At 43.7% G+C, this 23,088-nt stretch overlaps 1 protein-coding gene across 1 annotated transcript in view; it reads right to left on the bottom strand.

Annotated features, from left to right (window-relative positions):
- Positions 1-22,698, bottom strand: part of LOC137570317 (histone H2A.Z-like) — a 34,143-nt gene extending 11,445 nt beyond the window's left edge. Inside the window, exons 1-6 of the mRNA XM_068278989.1 lie at positions 22,621-22,698; positions 20,729-20,806; positions 17,938-18,015; positions 9,633-9,728; positions 1,773-1,886; positions 515-644 (exon numbers count right to left, since the gene is read on the bottom strand). Coding sequence (XP_068135090.1) covers positions 515-644; positions 1,773-1,886; positions 9,633-9,728; positions 17,938-18,015; positions 20,729-20,806; positions 22,621-22,698 — 574 coding nt within the window. The remainder of the gene's footprint in view (positions 1-514; positions 645-1,772; positions 1,887-9,632; positions 9,729-17,937; positions 18,016-20,728; positions 20,807-22,620) is intronic.
- Between the last annotated feature and the right edge of the window lie 390 nt (positions 22,699-23,088).

Below are 23,088 nucleotides of genomic sequence, written 5' to 3'. Positions count from 1 at the left end.
GTTTACTATTTGGCCACAAGATGGCCACAGTAACTTTTTGTTTTAATGCGACCTCCAAGCTTCCTTCCGGAAGCTTGGAGGAAGAATAAGGAGGCTGGACACGTGAGTTTTTTCTCACAATGATCGAGCTGCCCATAGGAGAGCAGCTGATCATTGCGGGGCTTAGATCAACGAACGGGAATGGATTTTCCCGTTCATTGATCTCTGGGCGAGCGGGCGGCGGCGTGTTTACTAGCGGCGGGCGGCGTGTTTACGAGCGGGAGCGCGGGCAGCGTCGGGAACGCGGAAAGTACGTGTTTCTCCGTCCCTGGTTTTTAAAGGATGGAAAAAGGGGCGGAGAAATATGTACGCGCGGGGGTAAAGTGGTTAAGGGTCCGAGCCACTGCCACAATATCAACATTAAGTATTGCGTGTATCACTATGTTGATTTTAGCAACAAATCTGTGTCAAATGTGCAAATGTACTTAGCCGTTACTAGACATTTTAAATTCTGATTGGAGGCCATTATACTCACCACCACCAGCAATTGTAGCTTTAATAAGGGCATCCAGTTCCTCATCACCCCTGATGGCAAGCTGCAAATGGCGTGGACTAATACGCTTGACCTTCAGATCTTTAGAAGCATTGCCCGCCAACTCCAGTACCTTGGGGAAAAAAAAAAAAAAAAAAAAAAAAACTAAATACAGTTTAAGCACAGAAGCTCTAAAGGACCTGAATACAGTTGCTCTCATTGCCTGAAGATAGATAGACACATAAATACATATACCTATATCTATCCATCTATCTTCAGGCAATGAGAGCAGCTGTATTTAGGTCTTTTAGAGCTTCTGTGCTTAAACTGTTTTTATTTTATAATATATTTCCAATATTTCCAGCTACTACAGAGAGCAACTTCTTAAAGGGACCCTGAGCTGTGAATAAAAATGAAATTTGGACTTACCTGGAGCTTCCTTCAGCCCCTCTGTAGCCTGCGAGGTCCCCCAGTGTGCTCTTGGTCCCTTCCCAACTAATCCCGCCACGCGTCACCCCACTGGCCAGCCTAACAGTCTTGCACATGCGTGGTTTTCTAAGACTGAACCGCACATGCGCAGGGCTTGCACTAGCTACTGTGATGATGCACGGGGGCGTGCACGGGAGACTCCAGCCAAAGCCGCAGGATTACTGGAGCTAGGACCACGACAGGGACCAGGAGGACCTTACAGGCTACGAGGAAGCCCCAGGCAAGTCCAAATTTAATTTTTATTCACAGCTCAGGGTTCCTTTAACCCAAGTGGGGGTCGGGTTTGTGCTCCCCACCTGCCTATACATTGGTTGCCTTTGTGGTAACCCAGACTTGTGAGTATTCTTTTGCTTAACCCATCTTCATAACTTACTATAGGCTTCATAACTATAGGCTCTTGAGGTCACATGACATGCGTTGGGAGCCTATAGAGGAATACTTCTGTCTGGAATTAGGCTTCAGTGACAAAAGAGGAGATGACCCGATGCTAGACTACATAATTGTGCTCTGCTACAGCAGCTCTGCCATTGGCACTTTTGGGAGGGCAGTTATACAGAACAGACTTTGGTTGTCCTTCTTACCTTACCTGGCAGGTGGCCTTTCTCTGCAAGCCGATACATGGCTCTGTTTAATCTTACTAGTGGACTATGTGCCACGGCTTTATACCTTTTCAGCAGTGGTATATCTGACATTATGTACACCAGAGGTGTGCTCCAAGTCCAAAAAGTAGCATCCAGAATTATCACCCGTTTATGTTAAATTGAAACTGTACCTCAGCAGTAAGATACTCCAGAATGGCAGCTGTGTACACTGCAGCAGTTCCACCAACTCGCCCGTGATTAATTGTTCGATTTTTCAATAGTCTATGGACACGACCAACTGGAAACTGCATAGAAAACAAGGGGAAAAAAAAAATATTATAATAGATTTGCACATCTCTATTAAAAGCACAATCGAGGTGACATGTGACAAAAGACGTGTATGTATCGTGCCAAGCACACAAATAACTAGGCTGTGTTACTTTTTTCCTTTATATGCCTGAAAGAGTTAATCAGGTGAGTGACAGTTTCGGTCCGGGTCGGGACTGGGTCAGACTATAGCATTACCCCCACTGATAATTACAGCCATACAAACACTTTCCTGTCAGTAAATGGCTTCAGAGAGCAGGAAAGAGATAAAGGGTCAATAGATCATAGATTTGAGCTCTGGCATAGTTCAAGGAAGGGGTCATTGAGCAGAGACAATGAAAAACAGGAGGAAAAAAAAAACAAAAACCAACACACACAGCCCTTAAAAACAGATTTAAATATAAAAAAAAAAAAAAAAAAAAAAAAAAAAAAAAAAAAAAAGTGGGATATCTAAAAGTCATTTTTAGGCGAAGGAGGACAAATAATTTTTCTCATCAGTTTATTTTCACCTCGGATGTTCTTTAAAGAACAAGCGACACCCATGCTAAAGCTAGAAATAAAAAAAAACAAAAACAAAAAAACAAAAAAAAAAAACATATATAAGTAGACTAGCTGATTGCCCGGCGTTGCTCGGGTATGTATTTGGCTGGTGTTGGCTCCAAACACAATTACTCAATGACCAAGTTTGTGAGCTTTGCGGTCTTTGGTATCAATTTGCATTGAAATGAGAAAATCTGATTGGCTGTTTGTAGCTCCACACCCTTTTCTGAATTTGAACCCCAGTCACCCAATAACCAACTGTACCAGGTTTGAGGCCTGTGCCATTAACAGTGCAAGAATGGTAGCAATATTCCCCTTGAAAAGCAATAGGTGAAGTTTGATTCACTTTTGTAGGCTCCACCCACTTTTCTGATTAATCCCAGTCACCAATTGTGCAACGTTTAAAATCCCTGCCATTAACAGTGTAAGAATGGCTGCAGTTTACATTTTCCCAGTGAAATTTGTATTTGTCTCCACCCACTGATGACCCGGCGTTGCCCGTGTATGTATTTGACTGGTGTTGGCTCCGCTCACTTTTTCTAACCCTAAACGCACAAACACTCACTGACCAAGTTTGTAAGCTTTGGGGGTCCTTGGCATCAATCATTTGTATATTCCCATAGAAATTAAACAAACAGATTGGCTATTTGTGGCTTCACCCCCTCTCCAGCATTTGAACCCCAGTCACCCAATGACCAAGTGTAGCAGGTTTGAGGCATCTGCTATTAACAGTGTAAAAAAGGCAGCAATTGATATATTACACTTGAAAATCAACAGGTGAATTTTGATTGGCTATTATAGGCCCCACCCACTTCCCTGAATATTAATCTCAGTCACCCAGTGACCATCTGGGCAAAGTTTGGGAACCCTGCCATAAACCGTGTAAGAAGGGCTGCAGTTTACATTTTCCCAGTGAAATTTACTTTTTGTAACCTTGAGGGCTGGAACCCACAAGAGCGTTTTTTTTTAGCATTTTGGTAGCGCTGCGATACGCTAGCGTTTTGCCAAAACGCTCAGCTGATGTTCAAGGATGGGGCAACTTCCACAGGAGCGTTTGCCAGAAACGCAAACGCAGGACCTGCAGCATTTTGGGAGCGTTAGCGCTTCAATGTAAAGTATTGAAACGCTAGCAGAAACGCTCAGCAAAACCTAAACTGAGCGGTTTTGCTAGAGTTTTGCGGTTCAGCACACTAACAAAATTAAAATTCACAGGACCAATCAGGATAAAAACGCAAAACGCTACACAACCGCTGAGGAAAAAAATACACTGTTGCAAAACGCGACCGAAAACTCGCATGAATCCGCTTGCAAACCGCTCAGGCAAAACGCTAGCGGTTGCGTTTTGCGTTTGCGGATTTCAGTGGGTTCCAGGCCTGACACACAGTCACTCAATGACCAAGTTTGTGAGCTTTTGGGTTCCTGGCATCAAAATTTGTGCTAATAGAAGCAGTTTATCCAGCAAAGAAATCTGGCTGTTTTTGGCTCCGCCCCTTTACTGAATTTGAACCCCAGACACTTAACGACCGACTGTAGCAGGTTTGAGGCCTCTGCCATTAACAGTGTAAGAATGGCTGTAGTTTCAATACTCCCCGTGAAAATCAACAGGTGAATTTTGATTGGCTCTTGTAGGCTCCATCTACTTTTCCAAATATTAATCCTAGTCGTCACCCAGTGCCCACCTGTGTGAAGTTTGAGAACCCTGCCATTTACAGTGTAAGAAAAGCTGCAGTTTACATTTTCCCATGTAAAAAGTTTTTGGCTCCACCCACTATTTAGAATCTTGACATGGTCACTTAATGACCAAGTTTATGAGCTTTGGGGTCCTTGGCATCAGTAAGTTGCATTTTACCATTGAAATTAAACAAATCTGATCGGCTGTTTTTGGCCCACTCCCTTCAGAATTTAAACCCCAGTCTCCAAGTGACTGACTGTAGCAGATTTTAGGCCTCTGCCATTAAGAGTGTAAGAATGGAAGCAATGTAAATATTCCCCTTGAAAATCAAAAGGTACATTTTGATTGGCTGCTGTAGGCTCAACCCACTTTCCTGATTAGTCCCAGTCACCCAGTGGCCAACTGTGTCACGTTTGAGAACCCTGCCAATAACAGAATGGCTGAAATCAATCTAACAAATCTGATTGGCTGTTTGTGGCTCCACCCCTTTAGTGAATTTGGACCCCAGTCACCTAAATGGCTGATTGCTACAATTCTTACACTGTTAATGGCAGAGGCCTCAAACATGATACAATGTAAATATTCCCCTTGATAATCAATAGGTACATTTTGATTGGCTGTTTTAGGCTCCACCCACATTTCTGAATATTCATCCCAGTCACCCAGTGGCCAATTGTGTAAAGTTTGGGAACCCTGGCATAAAAAAAAAAAAAAAAAAATTGGCACCGCCCACTTTTTCTAACCTCGACAGTCACTCAATTATCAAGTTTATCAGCTTTGGGGCCCTTGGTATCAATACTTTGTATATTCCCATTGAAAAATAAACAAATCTGGCTGTTTGTGGCTCCGCCCCCTTTCTGAATTTGAACTCGTGTCACCCAGTGACCAACTGTACCAGGTTTGAGGCATCTGCTATTAACAGTATAAGAGAATGGTAGCAGCCTAAATATTCCCTTTGAAAAATCAAAAGGTGAATTTTTATTGGCTGTTGTAGGCTCCACACACCTTCCAAAATCTTAATCTCATTCACCCAGTGACCAACTGTGCAAAGTTTGAGAACCCTGCCATTAACTGTGTAAGAATGGCTGCAGTTTATATTTTCCCAGTAAAAGGTTTTGGCTCCGCCCACTTTTTGTAACCTGGACACACAGTCACTCAATGACCAAGTTTGTGAGCTTTCAGGTTCCTGGCATCAAAAATGTGTTAATAGAAGCAGTTTATCCACCAAGGTAATCTTATTGGCTGTATGTGGCCCTGCCCCTTTAGTGAACCCCAGTCACCCAATGACCAACTGTAGCAAGTTTGAAGCCTCTGCCATTAACAGTAAAAATAGCAGCAGTTTAAATATTCCCCTTGAAAATCAATAGGTGAATTTTGATTGGCTGTTGTAGGCTCCACCCACTTTCTTGAATCTTCATCACATTCACCTAGTGACCAGCTGTGTCAAGTTTGAGACCCCTGCGATTAACAGTCTAAGAATGGCTGCAGTTTACATTTTCCCATTTAAAAATGAATGGCTGAAATTTGATTGGCTGTTTTATGCTCCGCCCACTTTTCCTGGATTTGTAGCCTCAGTCACCAACTGTGCCATGTGTGGGGACTCTGGCTTGATTACGGTGATAATGGCAGCCTTTGACATTTTTTCTATTGACTTGAATGGGTGAAATCGGATTTGCTGTTTGTAGCTCCGCCCGCGTGGGCAGGGGGGGGGGAAACAGAGACCCCCAGAACACATCATCCCAGGTAGTAAGGGATCTGTATACCAAGTTTTGTTCAAATCGGTCAAGCAGTTTGACACACACACAAACACACACACCTACTTGCATAACAGATGTATTGTGCTATCCACGTAAGGATCCCTGTGAATTTTATAAAGGAAAAGCAGAAAATCATATTCTAGGCAGTGGCCATTTTGCCAAGCTAATGCTGACATCATATCCTCCCTGACTTGTTTTTCCCCCCTCCCTTCTCTTGCTCATTGTGTATTCATTAGCTGCCCTCCTCCCAGAGTCTTCAGACGCTCCCACTGATGTATACTAGCAACTTCACTGTCTTTTTGTTTACACATCCAATCACTGAGTCACCTCAGCCTTGCTTGTAAACACAAGTAATCAGAGGATGCAGGGGCGTAGCAATAGGGGTTGCAGAGGTAGCGACCGCATCAGGGCCCTTGGGCCAGAGGGGCTCCTGAGGGGCCCTCCCTCAACTGCAGTATTAGCTCTCTATTGGTCCTGTGCTCATAATAATCACTTCTATAGATACTTTGAATAGTGGTAATTAACAAACTGCTCCCCATCCTCTTTTTGCACCTCTGACACTGGGGTTGTCCTTGGCAGGTTTTGGTGTGCCGTATCAATTGTTATGTATAGAGTGCTTGGGGGCCCCATTGTAAAACTTGCATCGGGGCCCACAGCTCCTTAGCTACGCCACTGAGAGGATGTTTCTGATAAGGAGCTAGGCAGGGAAATAAATGGAAGAGGAGGATTATAGATAAAAAGAACTCCCAGCATTCAACGCTTTGGCACGAGGGCTAGTGCTCCTAAAGTATGTCATAACTCCAAACCATAACAGCAGAAAAAGTTTTGAATGCAGGATTAGCATCTTTATCACTTAATACACGCAGACCAGTTGCTGTTGAAATTTGATTTTTTATGGTGACAATACCGCTTTAAGGAGCAAGGCATGTTTAGAGACGTTTTGTAAACAAGCCTAGCGTTTTTTGGAGTGTTTTTGTGTAGCAAATTTCATATATTGTTACAGTAAAGCTGTTACTGAACTGCTTCTGTAACAAAAATGCTTGGAAAACTGCCCTGATCTACCGTTTTTCCAGATCGGTTTTCCACTTTCCTATACTTTAACATTGAGGCAGAAACGCTAAAGCAATCGCTAGCGTTTTGTATGAGCGGTTTGTAAGCGATTCCATGAGCTTTTTCGGGAGAGATTTTAAAAAAAAGTGTAACCAATTTGCCAGCGGTTGTGTAGCGTTTAGCGTTTTAAATTCTGAATTCTAATCACCGCAAATCGCCCAAAAACGCAAATGCGTCTGCACCATTTTCAGGCGATTTCCCGGCGATCGCCTTTCAGTGCTATAGAAGCGCTAAATGCGATCGCGGCAAAAGCGCCAGTGTTCAGTGATTTTTCCACGTGAAATCGTGGAAAAATCACTTTTGCAAAACGCCGGAAAAAATCTCCCACGTTTTGTGTTTATAAGTGTGAATGGGGCCTTACAGTTTATTCAATTCGCTTTGCTCAGCCGAAGGATTCCCACTCGCCACAAGCCACTGGACCTGCATATCCAAGGACATAGTAAGAGCCCACTGGGCACAGGTGCTGTTATCACGGAGCAATCAAACATATGGCTGCATGAAAATTGTCAATGCTATCTACGCATGAACTTGCACTTTTGCATCCTGCCATGACACGATCTGCATATGCCATGCTACATTGATGCATGATGAACTGCTGCTTTACATGCTTTGCCCTCTGCTTGGCTGACCAATTTGCATCGCTGTGTTTGCTGCTAACCACCATCTGTGGGGCTATCTGTTTGGCTGTGGCGCTGTCAAGCTATGGAGATATGAGGAATCTGGTTCACTCTGCTGAGCTAGCATATGTATACAGTTTGTGCTATGCATGCAAACTTCTGTGATGTGGTGATATCATCCGTTTGTGATCTTTGCTGGTGCTGCAAGTCTGCCTACAGGCATTAAATGTAAGTGGAGAATTCCACTGGAACCTAATAAGACTGACAGCAGATGGCCCTGATTGTTTCTTCTCAGGGTCATTTCAAGATTGATTTATCAATACATCAAATTATTACAGTCCCGTTTGCTCTACAAATAGAGGCTGCGCAGCCAGTAACACTGTTCATGTGCACATGATTGAGGAATATTGGACAATTGTGGAAGGGTAGCCTCAAGATGGGGGGTTCGGGGTGGAGCTGGTTGGGTTCTTGTGGGTGGTGGGCTGTTAGATGGATGTTCTAGGTTTTAATATTTTGGATAGATAATATAAATAATAAAGTTTTTTGTATGCAACTTGAATTAGGTCTATTTTGTACTCAATCAGGTCACACCCCTCCTTTATTTCATCTCAGTTTGTTTATTCAAAGGTGTGTCCAGCAATAAATGTTAACCCTTTACCATGTATAAGTTAACTGGAAGACAAGGAAAGTCTGGCACTATGGTTTAATCGTGCAGCAGGTGACATAAAAGTGATGTAACATACATTCAATTTGCAGCATGTGTGGCTGGATAGGTATCAAAAACCATCACAATGTGTTGCGCTGTACCTGGGTGTGGAGGAGGTAGCAGGTGTGGGCGCCAAGAAGGTGCACGGTCCTTACGACCGTTTCGCTAGGCGGCTGCCAAGCTTCATCTGAGGTGTGCACATTGTGATGTTTTTTGATGCATATCCAGCCACACATGCTGCAAATTGAATGCATGTTACATCACTTTTATGTCACCTGCTGCACGATTAAACCATAGTGCCAGACTTTCCTTGTCTTCCAGTTTGCTTGCATCTACGATGCTATATGTCTTGAGCACATGGTTTACTGGGTGTTTTTTGCCAGTTAATCACAGCTTTTCCCGAGTGCCTGCCAGCTCTCCCACAAGAATTGTACCATGTAAAAGTTAATGGTAAAAAAAAAAAAAATAAAAAAAAAAAAATTACAAATTAAAAATAAACATGAAATGCTTAGTTGGGCAAAGTTCATTCCAGAACAGTAAAAGTAACCCTAAAGTAAATTCAGGCAATACAGACTGCAAGTCTAAACCAGTTTTCAGCAGGCACTGTAGCAGGGTCCATGGAAAACGCCCATGGATTTCCACAGATTCTTTTCTATGCCTTGTTCACATTGCGTTCAGTTTTCGTGTCCGTCCGCGTTTGAGGCGATTTTATTTCTGACTCCCGGCAATTGCGTGCGCTTTTTTGTGAACCACTTTTCTAATCGGTTTTGCCGAGCGATTGCGTTTTTGTACACTTTGTGACATCAGGAAGTGAACTCTTTGATCCAAAAAAAGAATACATGCAGTGGCCTCAATTCTGGTAGGGTTATCAAACAAATTCTCTCATGTGAGGTAATTTACCTCATGAGGTAATGACTTTTCGCAATTCTGGTAGGTTTTAGTCGTGTTTTACCTCATGGAGGTAATTTACCAAAAATAGCTATTCTCATGGAAATTAGGGGGCATGTTAGCACATAATTTACCGATCAGTTTAAGATCTGCGTGTACCTGGAGGTAATGTCAGTTTGTATGCATTTTGCAGTTTTTTTTAGTGGAATCCCTATTGCCGTTTTAGTGTTGTTCTTATTCAGGCTGTGTAATAGAGAAGAATGGAAGAAATAAAAGTCCAAATATTTACTGGATTTTTTTTTATTATTATAAGGGGTGCCTGTCGATATAAATTTCATAGGTTGCTACATAAATTAACCCCTGCATCGTATATTTACGCCCCCCTGCACACTGCTTCAAACCAGGGAGTAAATACACGTACCCCCGTGGTTTACCTCGCTGCTCACAATTGTCACTAAGTTGATCACGGACTGGGAATACAGTAGCTTGTTCCCGTCCACCAGATCGCTGTCCCCACGATGAATGAAAAGCTGGCATCAAGCTGACACCAGCATTTCATTCAGTTTCAGTAAACTGTAAACTAACTACTTCCGAGTACAGTTTACTCTGCAGGCAAGTGCAGTGCCATCTTGTGGCCAAAAAGTAAAATGCACTTATACATACATACATACATATATAGTTATACATACGTTTTAACTCATTACATTCCTACCCTATAGTTACCCAAATAAAAACACTTTTTAAATTGTCTTGTTTTATAAGAAAAAAAATTAACTTATAGACTAATATGTTAATGTCAGGAAGGAAGGAAGGAATGAGAGCGCGAGAGCGCAAGAAGAGGAAAAAAAAAAACCTGCAAATAGCAGCCCGACATATCACTCACTGCCACCAACTGAGAGGAACATGATACCCCCTACGGACTGTATAACCCCATACCCCCCTATCGACTGTATAACCCCATACATACACACCTCATTCCCCCATACCATCCATTACATCCTCCACACTCCTATGGACTGTATACCTATATCCTTCCCTTATTCCCACAATCTCCACCCCCCCCCCCCCCCCCCATGTTAAGGTTTTGCTTTGGCAATGCTAAATGTATTTGGTTCTGCCAATAAAGCTTTTTTGGATTTGAGTGAGAGTGAGATATCACTAAACTGAAAAAAATGCATCTTTATTTCCAGATAAAAAAATATTGGCACCATACATTGACCTGGGGAACTATTTTAAATGTTGCAAAAACCAAATGGGCAAATAAAATGTGTGCATTTTAATTACGGCAGCATGTCTTATTTTAAGATATAATAGCCGAAAAATTATTCCCTTTAAAATATATGTAACAATAATTCTTAGCAAAAAGTACCACCCAAAGAAAGCCTCATTAGCGCCGAAAAAAAATATATAGATCATACCTATATGATTAACAATAATGTTATTAGCGAATTAAAAACCAGAGCAATTTTTATATCACGCTCCTTAACCACTTGAGGACCTAGCCTTTACCCCCCCCTTAAGGATCAGCGCTGTTTTTTCAGATCTGTGCTGGGTGGGCTCTACAGCCCCCAGCACAGATTAAATGACCAGCAGAGCGACCAGATTGCCCCCTTTTTTCCCCCACTAGGGGGATGTGCTGGGGGGGGGTCTGATCGCTCCTGCATGCTGTCGGTGGTGGGGCACCTCAAAGCCCCCTCCACCACAAGATTCCCCCTCTCCCTCTTCTCCCTCCCTGCCCGAGAGATCGGAGGCTGCACAGGAACGGATCTGTCCTGTGCAGCCTCAAACAGGCTCCCCGCTGTCATGTGACAGCGATCCCCGGCCGCTGATTGGCCGGGGATCGCCGATCTACTACAACGCTGCTACTGTAGCAGCGTTGTAAAAATGTAAACAAAGCGGATTATTTCCGCTTGCGTTTACATTTAGCCTGCGAGCGGCAGCCCGCAGGCTATTCACGGAGCCCCCGCCGTGAAATGACAGGAAACAGCCGCTCGCGTGAGCGGCTGTTTCCTGATTAATCAGCCTGCAGGCTATAGCCTGACCCAGTGCAACCCGGACAGAAACGGTAACTTGCAGAACTGCGTCGCTGGTCCTGCAGCTACCACTTTGCTGACGCGCGTTATGAGTGCGCGGTCGGCAAGTGGTTAAGTGAAGGGGAAAAAAACAAACAAACAAATATATACACAAAACTGGTTGGGAAGTGATTAAATACACCTCCCCCCCCCCCCCTTAAAAAAAACAAAAAAAACACACCCTTCCAAAAGACTATCCTAACTTATGGAAGACAGTTAAACAAAAAAAAAAAAAAACACAAAAAATATTTACCTCACATAGCTACCAGAATTGAGGCCAGTGTATTTCACTGCACAAAGCAATTTGGTTAGCGTTTGCATTTTACTAGACCTTCCATTGAGGCAAAAATCGCCTCAAAAATGGCCCATGCATCGCTTTTCTGAGCGTATAGGAAACGAACCACTCAGATGTGAACTGTCTCAGAGCAATTTAGAAAAATAGCCAGTGCATATAATGTGATGTGATTCTGCATGTGGGGGAAAAAAAAATGATGCAATTCACCCAAGTGTGACCACTGCCTAAGTGTAAGGGCTCAAACCCACTATCAGCCTTTTTTAAAGGACAACCAAGGTGACATGATGAGATAGACATGTGTATGCATAGTGCCATGCACACAAATAACTAGGCAATGTTCCTTCTTTCTTTCTCTGCCTGAAAGAGTTAATCAGTTCTGCATGAGACCGTTTCTGTCCGGGTTGCACTGGGTCAGACTATAGCATAACCCTCACTAATAAGTAATTACAGCCATATAATCAGGCATGGGCTGAAATTCAGATGATCCAGATAGTTACTATCCGGATTTCACCCAGTAATGCTGTGCAGGCTGGGCGGGAAGGGGGGGGGGGGGGGGCGTACAAGCTTACCCGCCTGGCGTCTTCTTCGCTCGTCCCTCGGCGACTCCGATGCGTTCCAATGCGCCGTCACGTGATTACAAACACTTCCTCCTTCAACTCGGAAGGAGGAAGGGTTTGTAATCACGTGACGGCGCATTGGAACACATCGTGGGAGGTGCCGAGGGACGACCGAATAAGACGTCAGACGGGTATGCTTGACCCCCCCGCCCAGCATTACTGGGTGATATCTGGATAGTAACTATCCGGATCACCCGAATTTAAGCCCATGCCTGCATATAATACTTTCCTGTCAGTAAATGGCTTCTGAGAGCAGGAAAGGGATAAAAAGAGTCAATTTATAGATTTGAGATCTAGCATACTTCAATGAAGGAGTCATTGAGCAGAGACAATGAAACAGTAAAAACTAGATTTAAATACAAAATAACAGTCTGACTACTAGTGGGTTCCAGGCCCAAACAAACAGACGTGCTTCAGGCTGGTTTCACAGTGGGACGTTACAGGCGCACGTTAGAGCAGCCTGTAACGCAGCCCACCGCACAGCAATGAAAAATCAATGGGGCTGTTCACAGTGCGGACGTTGCGTTACATTGTAACGCTGCGTCACAAGGCAACGTACTGCATGCAGTACTTTGGACGCGGCTGAGCCGCGTTAGACTGCTTGCACATGCTCAGTAATGTTGGGGAGGAGCGGAGAGCGGCCAGGCACATGGCTAATAAATATGCACTGCACGTTATGACGTGCAGTGTTTACTTCCTGGAGCAGCCGCTCTGCGCGGCGATTGGCCGGCGGGACCACGTGATGCCGCATGCGCACAAGAGTGCGCATCACGGCATCACTGACGCCAGAGTGAGCTGCACAACGCGGCTCACTCTGACGTCCAGATCCAGCACCACCAGGCGTTGAGTTAGGGGGACGTTATGCGACCTTAACGCCCCCTCTAACGCAACGTCCTGGTGTGAAATTAGCCTCAATGTATTGGGTGAAGCCACTAAATACATTTAAGGAGTAGTATATATAAATCTATATCTGTCTCTCTATCCATCTATCGCTGTGAAATTATGTCATGCAAATTTCACTGAACGTAATTTGATTACATGATTCAATGATATTGCCCAATTTTACTTATCCGTAAAAACGACTGCAGGTATCGAATTGTATGTATATTATTTTTTCCATCTACCCATTACTTTCAGGTAGCATTATGGTTTGGATTCAGAAAAAAAAAAAAAAAAAAAAAAAAAAACAACACAAATTTGTATTCAGTATCAGTCTTTTTGTTTGCGAAAGTGTGTATTGTGCGAGGGAAAAAAAATTGCCTTGCCAGGTACCAAAATATCCTGGGCTATAGCAGCACCCAATTATAAACTGAGGACAAGCAAAGGACTCTTCAAACCATGTTTGCAAAGGCAAATGTATCAGCTTTTCCCTCCTTCCAACCCACCAGGGAAAAATAAATAAAAGAAATGTAAATATATATCTAAGGACCTAAGGGCCCTTTTCCATGCGCAGTAAAAAAGGGCCCTGAGGCCCCATTCACACTAGAGTGTTTTGCCAGTGATTTCGGCAAAAACACTCACGCGCTAGCGCTTTTTAAAGCGCTAGTGCAATAATACCCTATGGGCCCGCTCTCACTTGGGCGATTTGCGTTAATCGCCATAGTCACCACCCAAGTTTTCCCCCTCACATATCCTAATGTGCCACAAACCGTAAGTTAAATGTCACCCACCATTCCCATTTTTTAAGGTGCATTTATATAAATGTATACAAAAGCGTGTGCTCGCCAACCAGCATCGATCGCTGATACAGTTAAGTAACTACTAAGGTGTGCATGGCTCAGAGTGGTTTGAGTAAGAAAATGGAAAAGAAAATGAAAGCAGATGCCAATCTGCAAAGCACTCAATGAGTGATGTAATGTAAGAATATGCAAAATATTTAAATAATCCATTAAAAAAAAAAATTAAAAAAAAAAACAAAAACAAAAACACTGTATCAAACATTATATAAAATCCCCCTAAAAAAAGGCAGTAGAAAGCACGGTCTAATGATACACCGCACCCAATGTCCAGCTATTGCAACAACGTGGTAGGAAATAAGAGTAACCATCAATCACAGAGGTTAAATGATCCAAGTCCCATCATAGCCAAGATAGAGATGACTCAGAGAAGCAAGAAAAACATTGTCTCCTGGTGGTGGCGTCAGAGCTAGAGGCGTCAGAGCTAGAGCTAGTGATATATGCATGGACAATAGTTTGAGTCCCAGGTATAGAATGACAAAGTTACTGATGGATGCTCATTTGCAGCATCTAAGTCAGGATACAAAGGATCCTAGGCTTATCTCAAACATCCAGTGTAGTCAAAAGGCCAGATGTCCAATTGCAACATCTTCTCACAAAAACAGTGTCCAAGCTGACTATACTCCAAGATAATGGAAAATGATGGGAAAGTAATGGGAAAAAAAAAAAAGGGAAAAAAAAAAAAAACAGAAAAAAAAAAAAAAAAAAAACACGATAGCTACCAAGTCCTCGGTACAGGCCTGTCCTCCAAAAGGTCATCCGGATACAGCCGGATCTGTATGGGTACTCTGGCATCCAATGGAGAAATCGATGTGCTGGAATCAGTGGGGCTGTTAAGATCGATAGGCCGACCGGTTTCGCCGGGTTACCCGGCTCTTCAGAGCACAAGACTGATCTGCCATAAATGGCGTCCACGCGGAAATGCATCAGCCGTGTCCGTCCGGGGTGCGTTCTCTGCGCTCCACGCAGCCTGGACCAATGTGGAAGTGACATGAGCCACGCACGCCCAATGCCAGGCCCAGTTTCCGCATTAGGTAAGCGCCGAACATTGGGGCGGATCCCGGGGCACTTCGTCACCTAACCAGGCCGCCCCCTTCATCGGCGCTCATATGTGGCACCTACACACATACACTGGCTTATCCAACTATTGGTTATCTGTAGATGTTGCAATTGGACATCACTATCTTGGCTATGATGGGACTTTGATTTAAAGCTTTTTGCCTATTTGATTAACACTACCACACAGAGGTCCTGTGATTGATGGCTGCTCCTATTCCCTACCACTTTGTTGCAATAGCTGGACATTGGGTGCGGTGTATCATTGGACCGTGCTTTCTACTGCCTTTAGGGGGATTTTATATAATGTTTGATACAGTTTTTTTAATGGATTAATAAATATTTTGCATATTTTATTTTTTTAAATCAGCCTTTATTAAACATTAGAAATCAAATAACAACTTTGTTCTGAAGCAACATATCAATGAATGCAGCAAGAAGACCCCTTATACATAAGACGTATATTACAGATAAATCATTCTTTAACCACGTGGACAGCCCACCCTCCCCATCCTCATGACCTAGTCCCAATACAATAATACTCATGTGGAGAGTACCTTTGTGTGAGAGATCGCACGACCCCGTAACTGAATATCAGCAATCAAATAAAATAAACTAAACTTGCATTACATAAGACCACCAAATAGCCTATCTAGGATTAGGGAAAAATCTGGTAACCCAGGAGTATCTAGCCAGCCTGACCAAATCTTATCAAATTTATGTGATTTTGCATATTCTTAGATTACATGACTCATTGAGTGCTTTGATTTGCAGATTGGCATCTGCTTTCATTTGCTTTTCCATATCCATATAAATGTCCCACCCTGTAAAGTTGTTAATTCAATGCGGGTTGCAGGCTGTAGCTGCAGGGGCCACCTTGTGTGCTGCTCTGCTCTCCTCATTTGCTCGCCTGTAAGTTATCAGCCACCACTGTAGTAGCAACCACTGATTAGCATTCACCTTTATGCCAGTAGCAGCCACTAATTAGCAGCTGCCACTGTGCTAACTGCACATAGGATATGGGTTATTTCCTGTGGAAAGGTTTTATTTGACAAAATGTCGCAGACATAATGTACCCAACAGCAATCAGCAAAAAAATGGTGGTAAATTAGAACATTTGCCACCTACAGCATTATACATATACAATACAATATTACCTAGCTACTCCACAACTTTTAAAATTCTTTAATACGTGGATTTCTGAATAAAATTATGACTACCACCATCTTTAAAAACGCCACCCCATGTGATTTTTCTGGGAGTCTATGTAATAGTTGTCTCAACATGCAACATGATCCTGCCTTGAGTATATTTCCTGGGGGAGATGTTCTACTTTAGGGCCCTTTCACACTAAGACATTGCGTTTGATGCAACGTTAAGGTCGCACAACGTGCCCCTAACGCAGCGCATGCAGGTTATAAAATTGGATGTTATTTTGCACTGCGTTGTGTCTCTTGGTGCGCCATATTCGTTGCATACTGATGGAACGAAAACGGCGCATGCGTTGCATTAAAAAAAAAAATTACTGAGCATGTGCAACACAATGCAGCAAATGTATTAAATGTACAGCATGCAGCACTTTCTAGATATTGCTACAGGTTACACACAACGCAATGTGTGCACTCTGAATGTCGCACAGACTTTGCATTGCTGTGCGTTAGTCTGCGTTGGAACAATTTCTAATGTGTGACTAACGTTGCACTGTGAAAGGCAATAAAAAAAAAAAAAAAAAAAAAAAAAAAAAAAGATTTCATATTAACCACTTAAATACCCATGATCTCTGCCCGCTTAAAGGATACCCCAACTGAAATGTGACATAATGAGATAGACATGTGTATGTACAATGCCTAGCACACAGATAACTGTGCTGTGTTCTTTTCCTTTCTCTGCCTGAAAGAGTTAAATATCAGGTATGTAAGTGGCTGACTCAGTCCTGACTCAAACAGGAAGTGACTACAGTGTGACCCTCACTGATAAGAAGATCCCCTTTTTCCCTATTTCTTGCTCTCAGAAGCCATTTTCTGCTAGGAAAGTGTTTTATAGTTGGAATTTCTTATCAGTGAGGGTCACACTGTAGTCACTTCCTGTCTGAGTCAGGACTGAGTCAGCCACTTGCATACCTTATATTTAATTCTTTCAGGTAGAAAAAAAAAAAAAAAAAAAAAAAAAAAAAAAAAAAAAAGGAACACAGCATAGGTATCTGTGTGCTAGGCACTGTACATACACATGTCTATCTCATTATGTCACATTTCAGTTGGGGTATCCTTTAAGGACCAGAGACCGCTCGTACCAGAAATGGCGGAACACCGATGGATAACGACGAATCGCCACACGTCGGGAACCTGGGCCACCCACTCTGTCGTCTGACGGCAGAGTTCCTGTGAGCCGGTCAGGAGCCGCTTTCATTGGCTCCTGACCAGGTCTTTCAATGTAAGCCAATGGGAGTGGCTTACATAAAAAAAAAAAAAAAAAAAAAAAAAAAAAAGGGCCAGGAGCCAATGAAAATCGTCTCCTGACCGTCAGAGACAGGCAGAGCAAGTGAGTTACGGCGAGAGACATCGCGATTCAGCGGCGGAAATGGCGGATGCGGCAGCTATTTGAAATCTACACCCTGCCAGCCAGGTAACCACCAAAACAGGGCGCAGATTTCAATTAGCTTGGTCCTGAAGTAGTAAAAAAAAAAAAAAAAAAAAAAAAGTCCTTGCAGGAATAACTAAATTTTTACATTTGTGTTTGCTTTAAAAACAGGTGTCACATCAGTCCCCACCTTCCCCTATTCCGGCCTCCTCCCTAGTGCATGTTGGCAGTATAATGGTTTCCACAATGCCCAAAGTGGGTACAAGCCTATTGCAAAGTTGTTGCGGGTCCACTAACCATGCCAGCATACATGGAAATAGAACAGTTCATTTAGTCAGTACTTACACCAACAAAACAACACCCTTTCTGTGGAGTATTTTCCTTACCTGTAGTCCTGCTCTTGCAGAACGGGTAATAGAAGTGGCCTTGGATTTGCTATTGTCTTTACCAGCTTTACCACCTGTCTGTAGTAGGAGAACAAAGTGTTAAATAACAAAAGCAGTCAGGCCCGGATTTACCTCACAGGAGCCTATAGGCAAATATATCCTGGCACCTTAGATTTCGCCCTCCATGGACCTACAAACCCCCACCAAATTGCACCACAAGTGTGCTGGCTGTCGCAGCTGTCCCTCATCCCTTACTTCCTTTGCCCATCATATATAGCTACAGGTGCTCCTTAGTATTAGGTGACCAGAAGTACCCTCAATATTAAGTAGCTAGAGGTGCCTCCAAGTATTAGGTAGCTAGAAGAACCTCAGTATTAAGAAGCTAGAGGACTGAAGGAAGATATTGTCAGTGGAATGCAGAGAGCTGGGCGAGTAACCTCATTTACACTCTCACCAGGACTCTGCATAGGGTAGGAGGGAGGGAAGGAGGAGCTTGGAGAGGGGAATGAACCACCTTTACATCAGGGACCTGTAGGCACGTGACTACAGTACCTTACGGTAAATCCAGCCCTGCAAGCAATGTAGCTTTGGCCAGTAGCTTGTATTTTGAAATGTATCCATAAAAATCTGAGTTAGTAAAAAAAAATAAAAAAAACACACACTTCTTTTACTGAGCTCTGAGTCCCTTGGAGGAGATGCTATGTGGTCAGTGAGATGTTACATTTACAGTGGTGTGCTGCCAGCGCGGCATAACAGCTGCATTGTAATGTGGCTTTCCACGCAATGTACCACCTATGCAGCATTTACAGAGTGGCAAGTGCAGTGCAATGGTGTGCAGCATCCAATGGACTGCATGCTTTGCATTATAAAATGTGTGTATAGACTGTGAAGCATGCAAAGCACAGAACGTGCTGTGCGACTTTCCTATTCTGTTGCATTCCTGCTTTATAAAGGAACGCAATACCCCGCTGTGAACCTAGCCAAAGAGTTCATACAGGATTACGCAAATGTATGCAGCTTGAAAATGGCTCAAATTCCACCTTTATGGGGATTTAGTTGGTTTGGTTTCAAGCTACATTACTTTGAATAATTCTGTATAAACTCCGAACCATTTGAATCTCAACCATTCCAACCCTAGAGCTCCCCTCTGCCTTTCCTGTACAGACAGACAATAAAACATGGTGAGCTTAACAGAAATGCCCTGATTATTGTAATATCAGATTAGGGCTGGACCCACTAGGTTGATTTTGGCAAAGTTGCCAGCAATTCCCAAAACAAAAAAATGCTTTACCAGTGTATTTAAATGGTGGGGAATGCACTAATGCGATTAGGGTTCATCGCAATTGCAGGACATGCTGCATTTTGGCCAAGCGTTTTAATTCTTAAATAAAAATTTATCATACTTTCTATGTTTCCCAATAACTGTCTTGTGCCCTATAGCCCCGCCCCCTAGCAGAAGGGGGTCACAAGCGCTTCTACAGTTGGTCATAGAGAAGCACCAATGAACTTTTCCAGTAGGGGTGGAAGTCAGACATCCAAACCCCTGGTAAGTATGAGGCCTCGCTCGCGTTAGCCATTGTTTGTTTTTTTCCTGATCACTGTGCGTTGGACATTTTTTGTTAAGCGCTTTTGCAGAGCGATTGCGTTTTTTCACTTCCTGATGTTAGGAAGTGAACTCTGATCCGGAAAAGAATACATACAAATTATTTTTAAAAAAACGTTCACGCAAACGCTGCACAAAGCAACTTTGTGAGCATTTTGCTTTTTCCTATATCTTCCATTGAGGCGAATCGCCTCAAAAGTGGCCCATGCACTGCTTTTCTGAGCGGATCGGAAACGAACCAGCGCTTAAATGTCAAAAAACGCCCCTAGTGTGAACGAAGTTTAACAAAAAACCCCCAAAAAACAGACGCTGTAAGTAGCGCTGCACCGTGCCCCAAATCGGAGGGAAAAGCAATTGCAATCGACCTAGGAATTGCTGAACACAGCAATTGTGCAATTTAAAAGCGTTGCAGGGATTCCTATTGGGTTCCAGCCCTTAGCTTTCTATTAACAGATGGCGGGGCGCTTGAGCGCTCTGCAGGTCCCTTGACAACGCCCTCGCGTGCCGGCCACTAGCCTTTGGCTTACATTATCCCACCACTCCTTACTCAATTATGCATTATCATATTTCATTATGGGATCCTCATTCGGCGCATTAATTGGTTATGCCAGCTCAGTGGCAGATACTTTCTTGATGTCCAAAGATACGGCATTTTCAAGGACCCGCCTTCAGCTGTGACGAAGTCTGTAGGGATACAACAAGTTTGCATTGTTATGGGGTGTTCCCAACACCCATCCTGCCACTTGCTACCGACGAGCAAGCGGCAACAGGAGGGTGAGTGGGAGAAGTTTGCTGTATCCACACGATCCAAAAAGGAAGGCTGCCTGGCCAGCCCCCTGGTCTTATAGTGTCCTGGCGACCCTATTGTTCTTGAACAGTCCAGCTCAGAGCCCACCCGGTCACGCCCCTTCTCGCCCTAGCTTCACCCAGCTCTCAGGTTACTTTAGCTTTCTTTGATCCCTGGGAACCCTGAAATAAATTTGGTAACAGGCACCCCACAGCTACACTAATGCTAGCCAGCACCTATTAGGGAAGTATAAAAACTCTCCCAGTAAGGTAACACTATTTTCAGTGGTGTTACAACAGAATTTATTCACACATGCAGTGTATAATACCAGTTTGTAAGTTTCTTGCACTTCCAGCACCAATAATGTGATTTAAACAGCTATCCAGGAAACTACTTGTTACCTTTTTGTGTGTGAACTGATGCAAGGACCAGTCACGGGCTGGATCTTTGGAGACTGGTAAGGAGTCTGCAAGATTGGCCTGAAATTAAAAAGGAAAATGGGTTGTTGCTGTGCATGCATACAGGAAACTAATTACACAACCATGGATTCCATAATTCTCACTATGTACTAAAATAAAACAGGCAAGGCTTATGGATCCAGGTTGGTTTTACACACATATACAGCTTCTAGCCCTGAAATGACATACATATACATTCCTGTGTCCTCGATTTTGAGGTACCGCACATGCGCAACACACAGGCGACCGTTGCCACAGGACGGGGCCAGGTGGGAATGGGCATGTGCGCACGCAAGCATGCACACTAACATGCGGTGGCAGCGGAGACAGTGGCTGGAGGCCTAAAGCCCATTATTGTAACGAGCTTAGGTCTACTAGTAGTAGTAGTATAATTAGGAACGGTAAGGCCTGGAACCCACTGAAATCCGCAAACGCAACCGCTAGCGTTTTGTCTGAGCGGTTTGCAAGTGGATTCATGCGCGTTTTCGGTCGCGTTTTGCAGCAGTGTATTTTTTTGCTCAGCGGTTGTGTAGCGTTTTGCATTTCGCGTTTTTATCCTGATTGGTCCTGTGAATTATTTTTAATTTTGTTACAGTGTGCTGAACCGCAAAACACCAGCAAAACCGCTCAGTTTAGGTTTTGCTGAGCATTTCTGCTAGCGTTTCAATACATTACATTGAAGCGCTAACGCTCCCAAAATGCTGCAGGTCCTGCGTTTGCGTTTCTGGAAAACGCAAACGCTCCTGTGGAAGTTGCCCCATCCATTTAACATCAGCTGAGCGTTTTGGCAAAGTGCTAGCGTATCGCAGCGCTGCCAAAATGCTCAAAAAAAACGCTCTTGTGGGTTCCAGCCCTAAGACTTCCTGTCAGCTGCTCTCCTGCACCGGGAGTGCAGTCCTGCTACTGGGGGTCAATAGATAGTATGGGGGCCTATTTTTTTCTTTACCAAACAAAAATAATGTTTATTAAACTCAACTTAAAAAGTAATAGTAGTTGTAATGAAATAAAAGTAGGAGGAAAAAAAAAAAAAAAAATTTTGAAACCGATTCAACACAAAAAATGGCAACTTACATCATTTCTCAAAAACAAAAGTTTCCTAAGGTCATATACCATACCATAATAAAGTAGTGATGTCATCTTAGTACCATAGTCACATCTAACCGCAATCACCCTCAGATGCAACATGTTGCAATTTTCTGCCATGAACTAACACCACTGCATGCCAAGCACTGCCACCAGTGGTGTTACTACGGCTGCCATTCAGCAGCATTTAAATTGCACTCGAATGGAGCTCGTGAGCAGCAGATGGGACACAGACCTGCTTGACAAGCATGTAAGTACACAGATGGACTAGCTTGATAGAGGCGCTCAATATATATAGCTCCGATAAGTCGCTATGTTGTAGTCTCATCTTGTATAACAAAATGAGCTATTTTAAGATGGCGCAAGTTTTTTTAAATGCTAAAATGCTTGCATCAGTGGCCAGGGCCAGTCTGCCCATAAGGCGGGGTGCTGTGGTTTCCTCAGGTGGCAAATTGAGCAGGGTGGTGGCAGGAAGGGGGCATTGGGCACAGTGGCAGGGAGGGGGGGTCCCTCACCTGGGTCCTCCGATCTGCACTCCCCCCTTCAGCTATGAAGTGCAGCAGGTATATTGTCAGGCAGCGGGCGGGGAGGACTTGCCTCGCATTCCACTCGTCACTTCCTGCAATGACGCCCACTGTACAAGGACGGCATTGCAACATTTTTTTTTTTTTTCACAAATTTGCCTCAGACAACAAAACGTCTAGAACCAGCTCTGAGTGGTGCTGACTGACAGAACCAGGCACATGTATTACTGTGAAGGAGTTGTATGCTGGTGCTGACACCACTTCATTGGAAATTACTTGAGTGACCAGCACAAGTAGACTTGACATGGTGCTAAATCATGCAACCTGCTGTGATGCAATTGCTTATGTTCACATTTTCTGATGAAGAGTTGTCTAGAATCACTGCCTCAGTCAGGGGCGTTTCTAGGTTCCAGGGAGATCCGGGGCACCCCGAGGGAAGAGAATGGGCACGGCCATGCCGTGTAAAGTGGGCGTGGTCATAGGTGGGGCCAAATTTACTTAGCAGTGGCGTAACTTAAATATATTCAATAGGCAGTATTTCACATATATAAGCCCCTCACCTAGCTTCTGTCTTGTCTTCGGCTGGCTGGCCTGGCTGGTGGTGATGCTGTGCCGGCCTAGCTGGTGGTGATGTTGAGCCGGCCTGGCTTTGCTAGCTGTATGCTTTGCTAGGACCAGGAGGAGTTTGCTTTGCTG

This window comes from Hyperolius riggenbachi, chromosome 1, assembly GCF_040937935.1.
Source record: "Hyperolius riggenbachi isolate aHypRig1 chromosome 1, aHypRig1.pri, whole genome shotgun sequence".
NCBI classification, from domain to species: domain Eukaryota; kingdom Metazoa; phylum Chordata; class Amphibia; order Anura; family Hyperoliidae; genus Hyperolius; species Hyperolius riggenbachi.
This window is presented reverse-complemented; position numbering and strand designations above follow the sequence as displayed.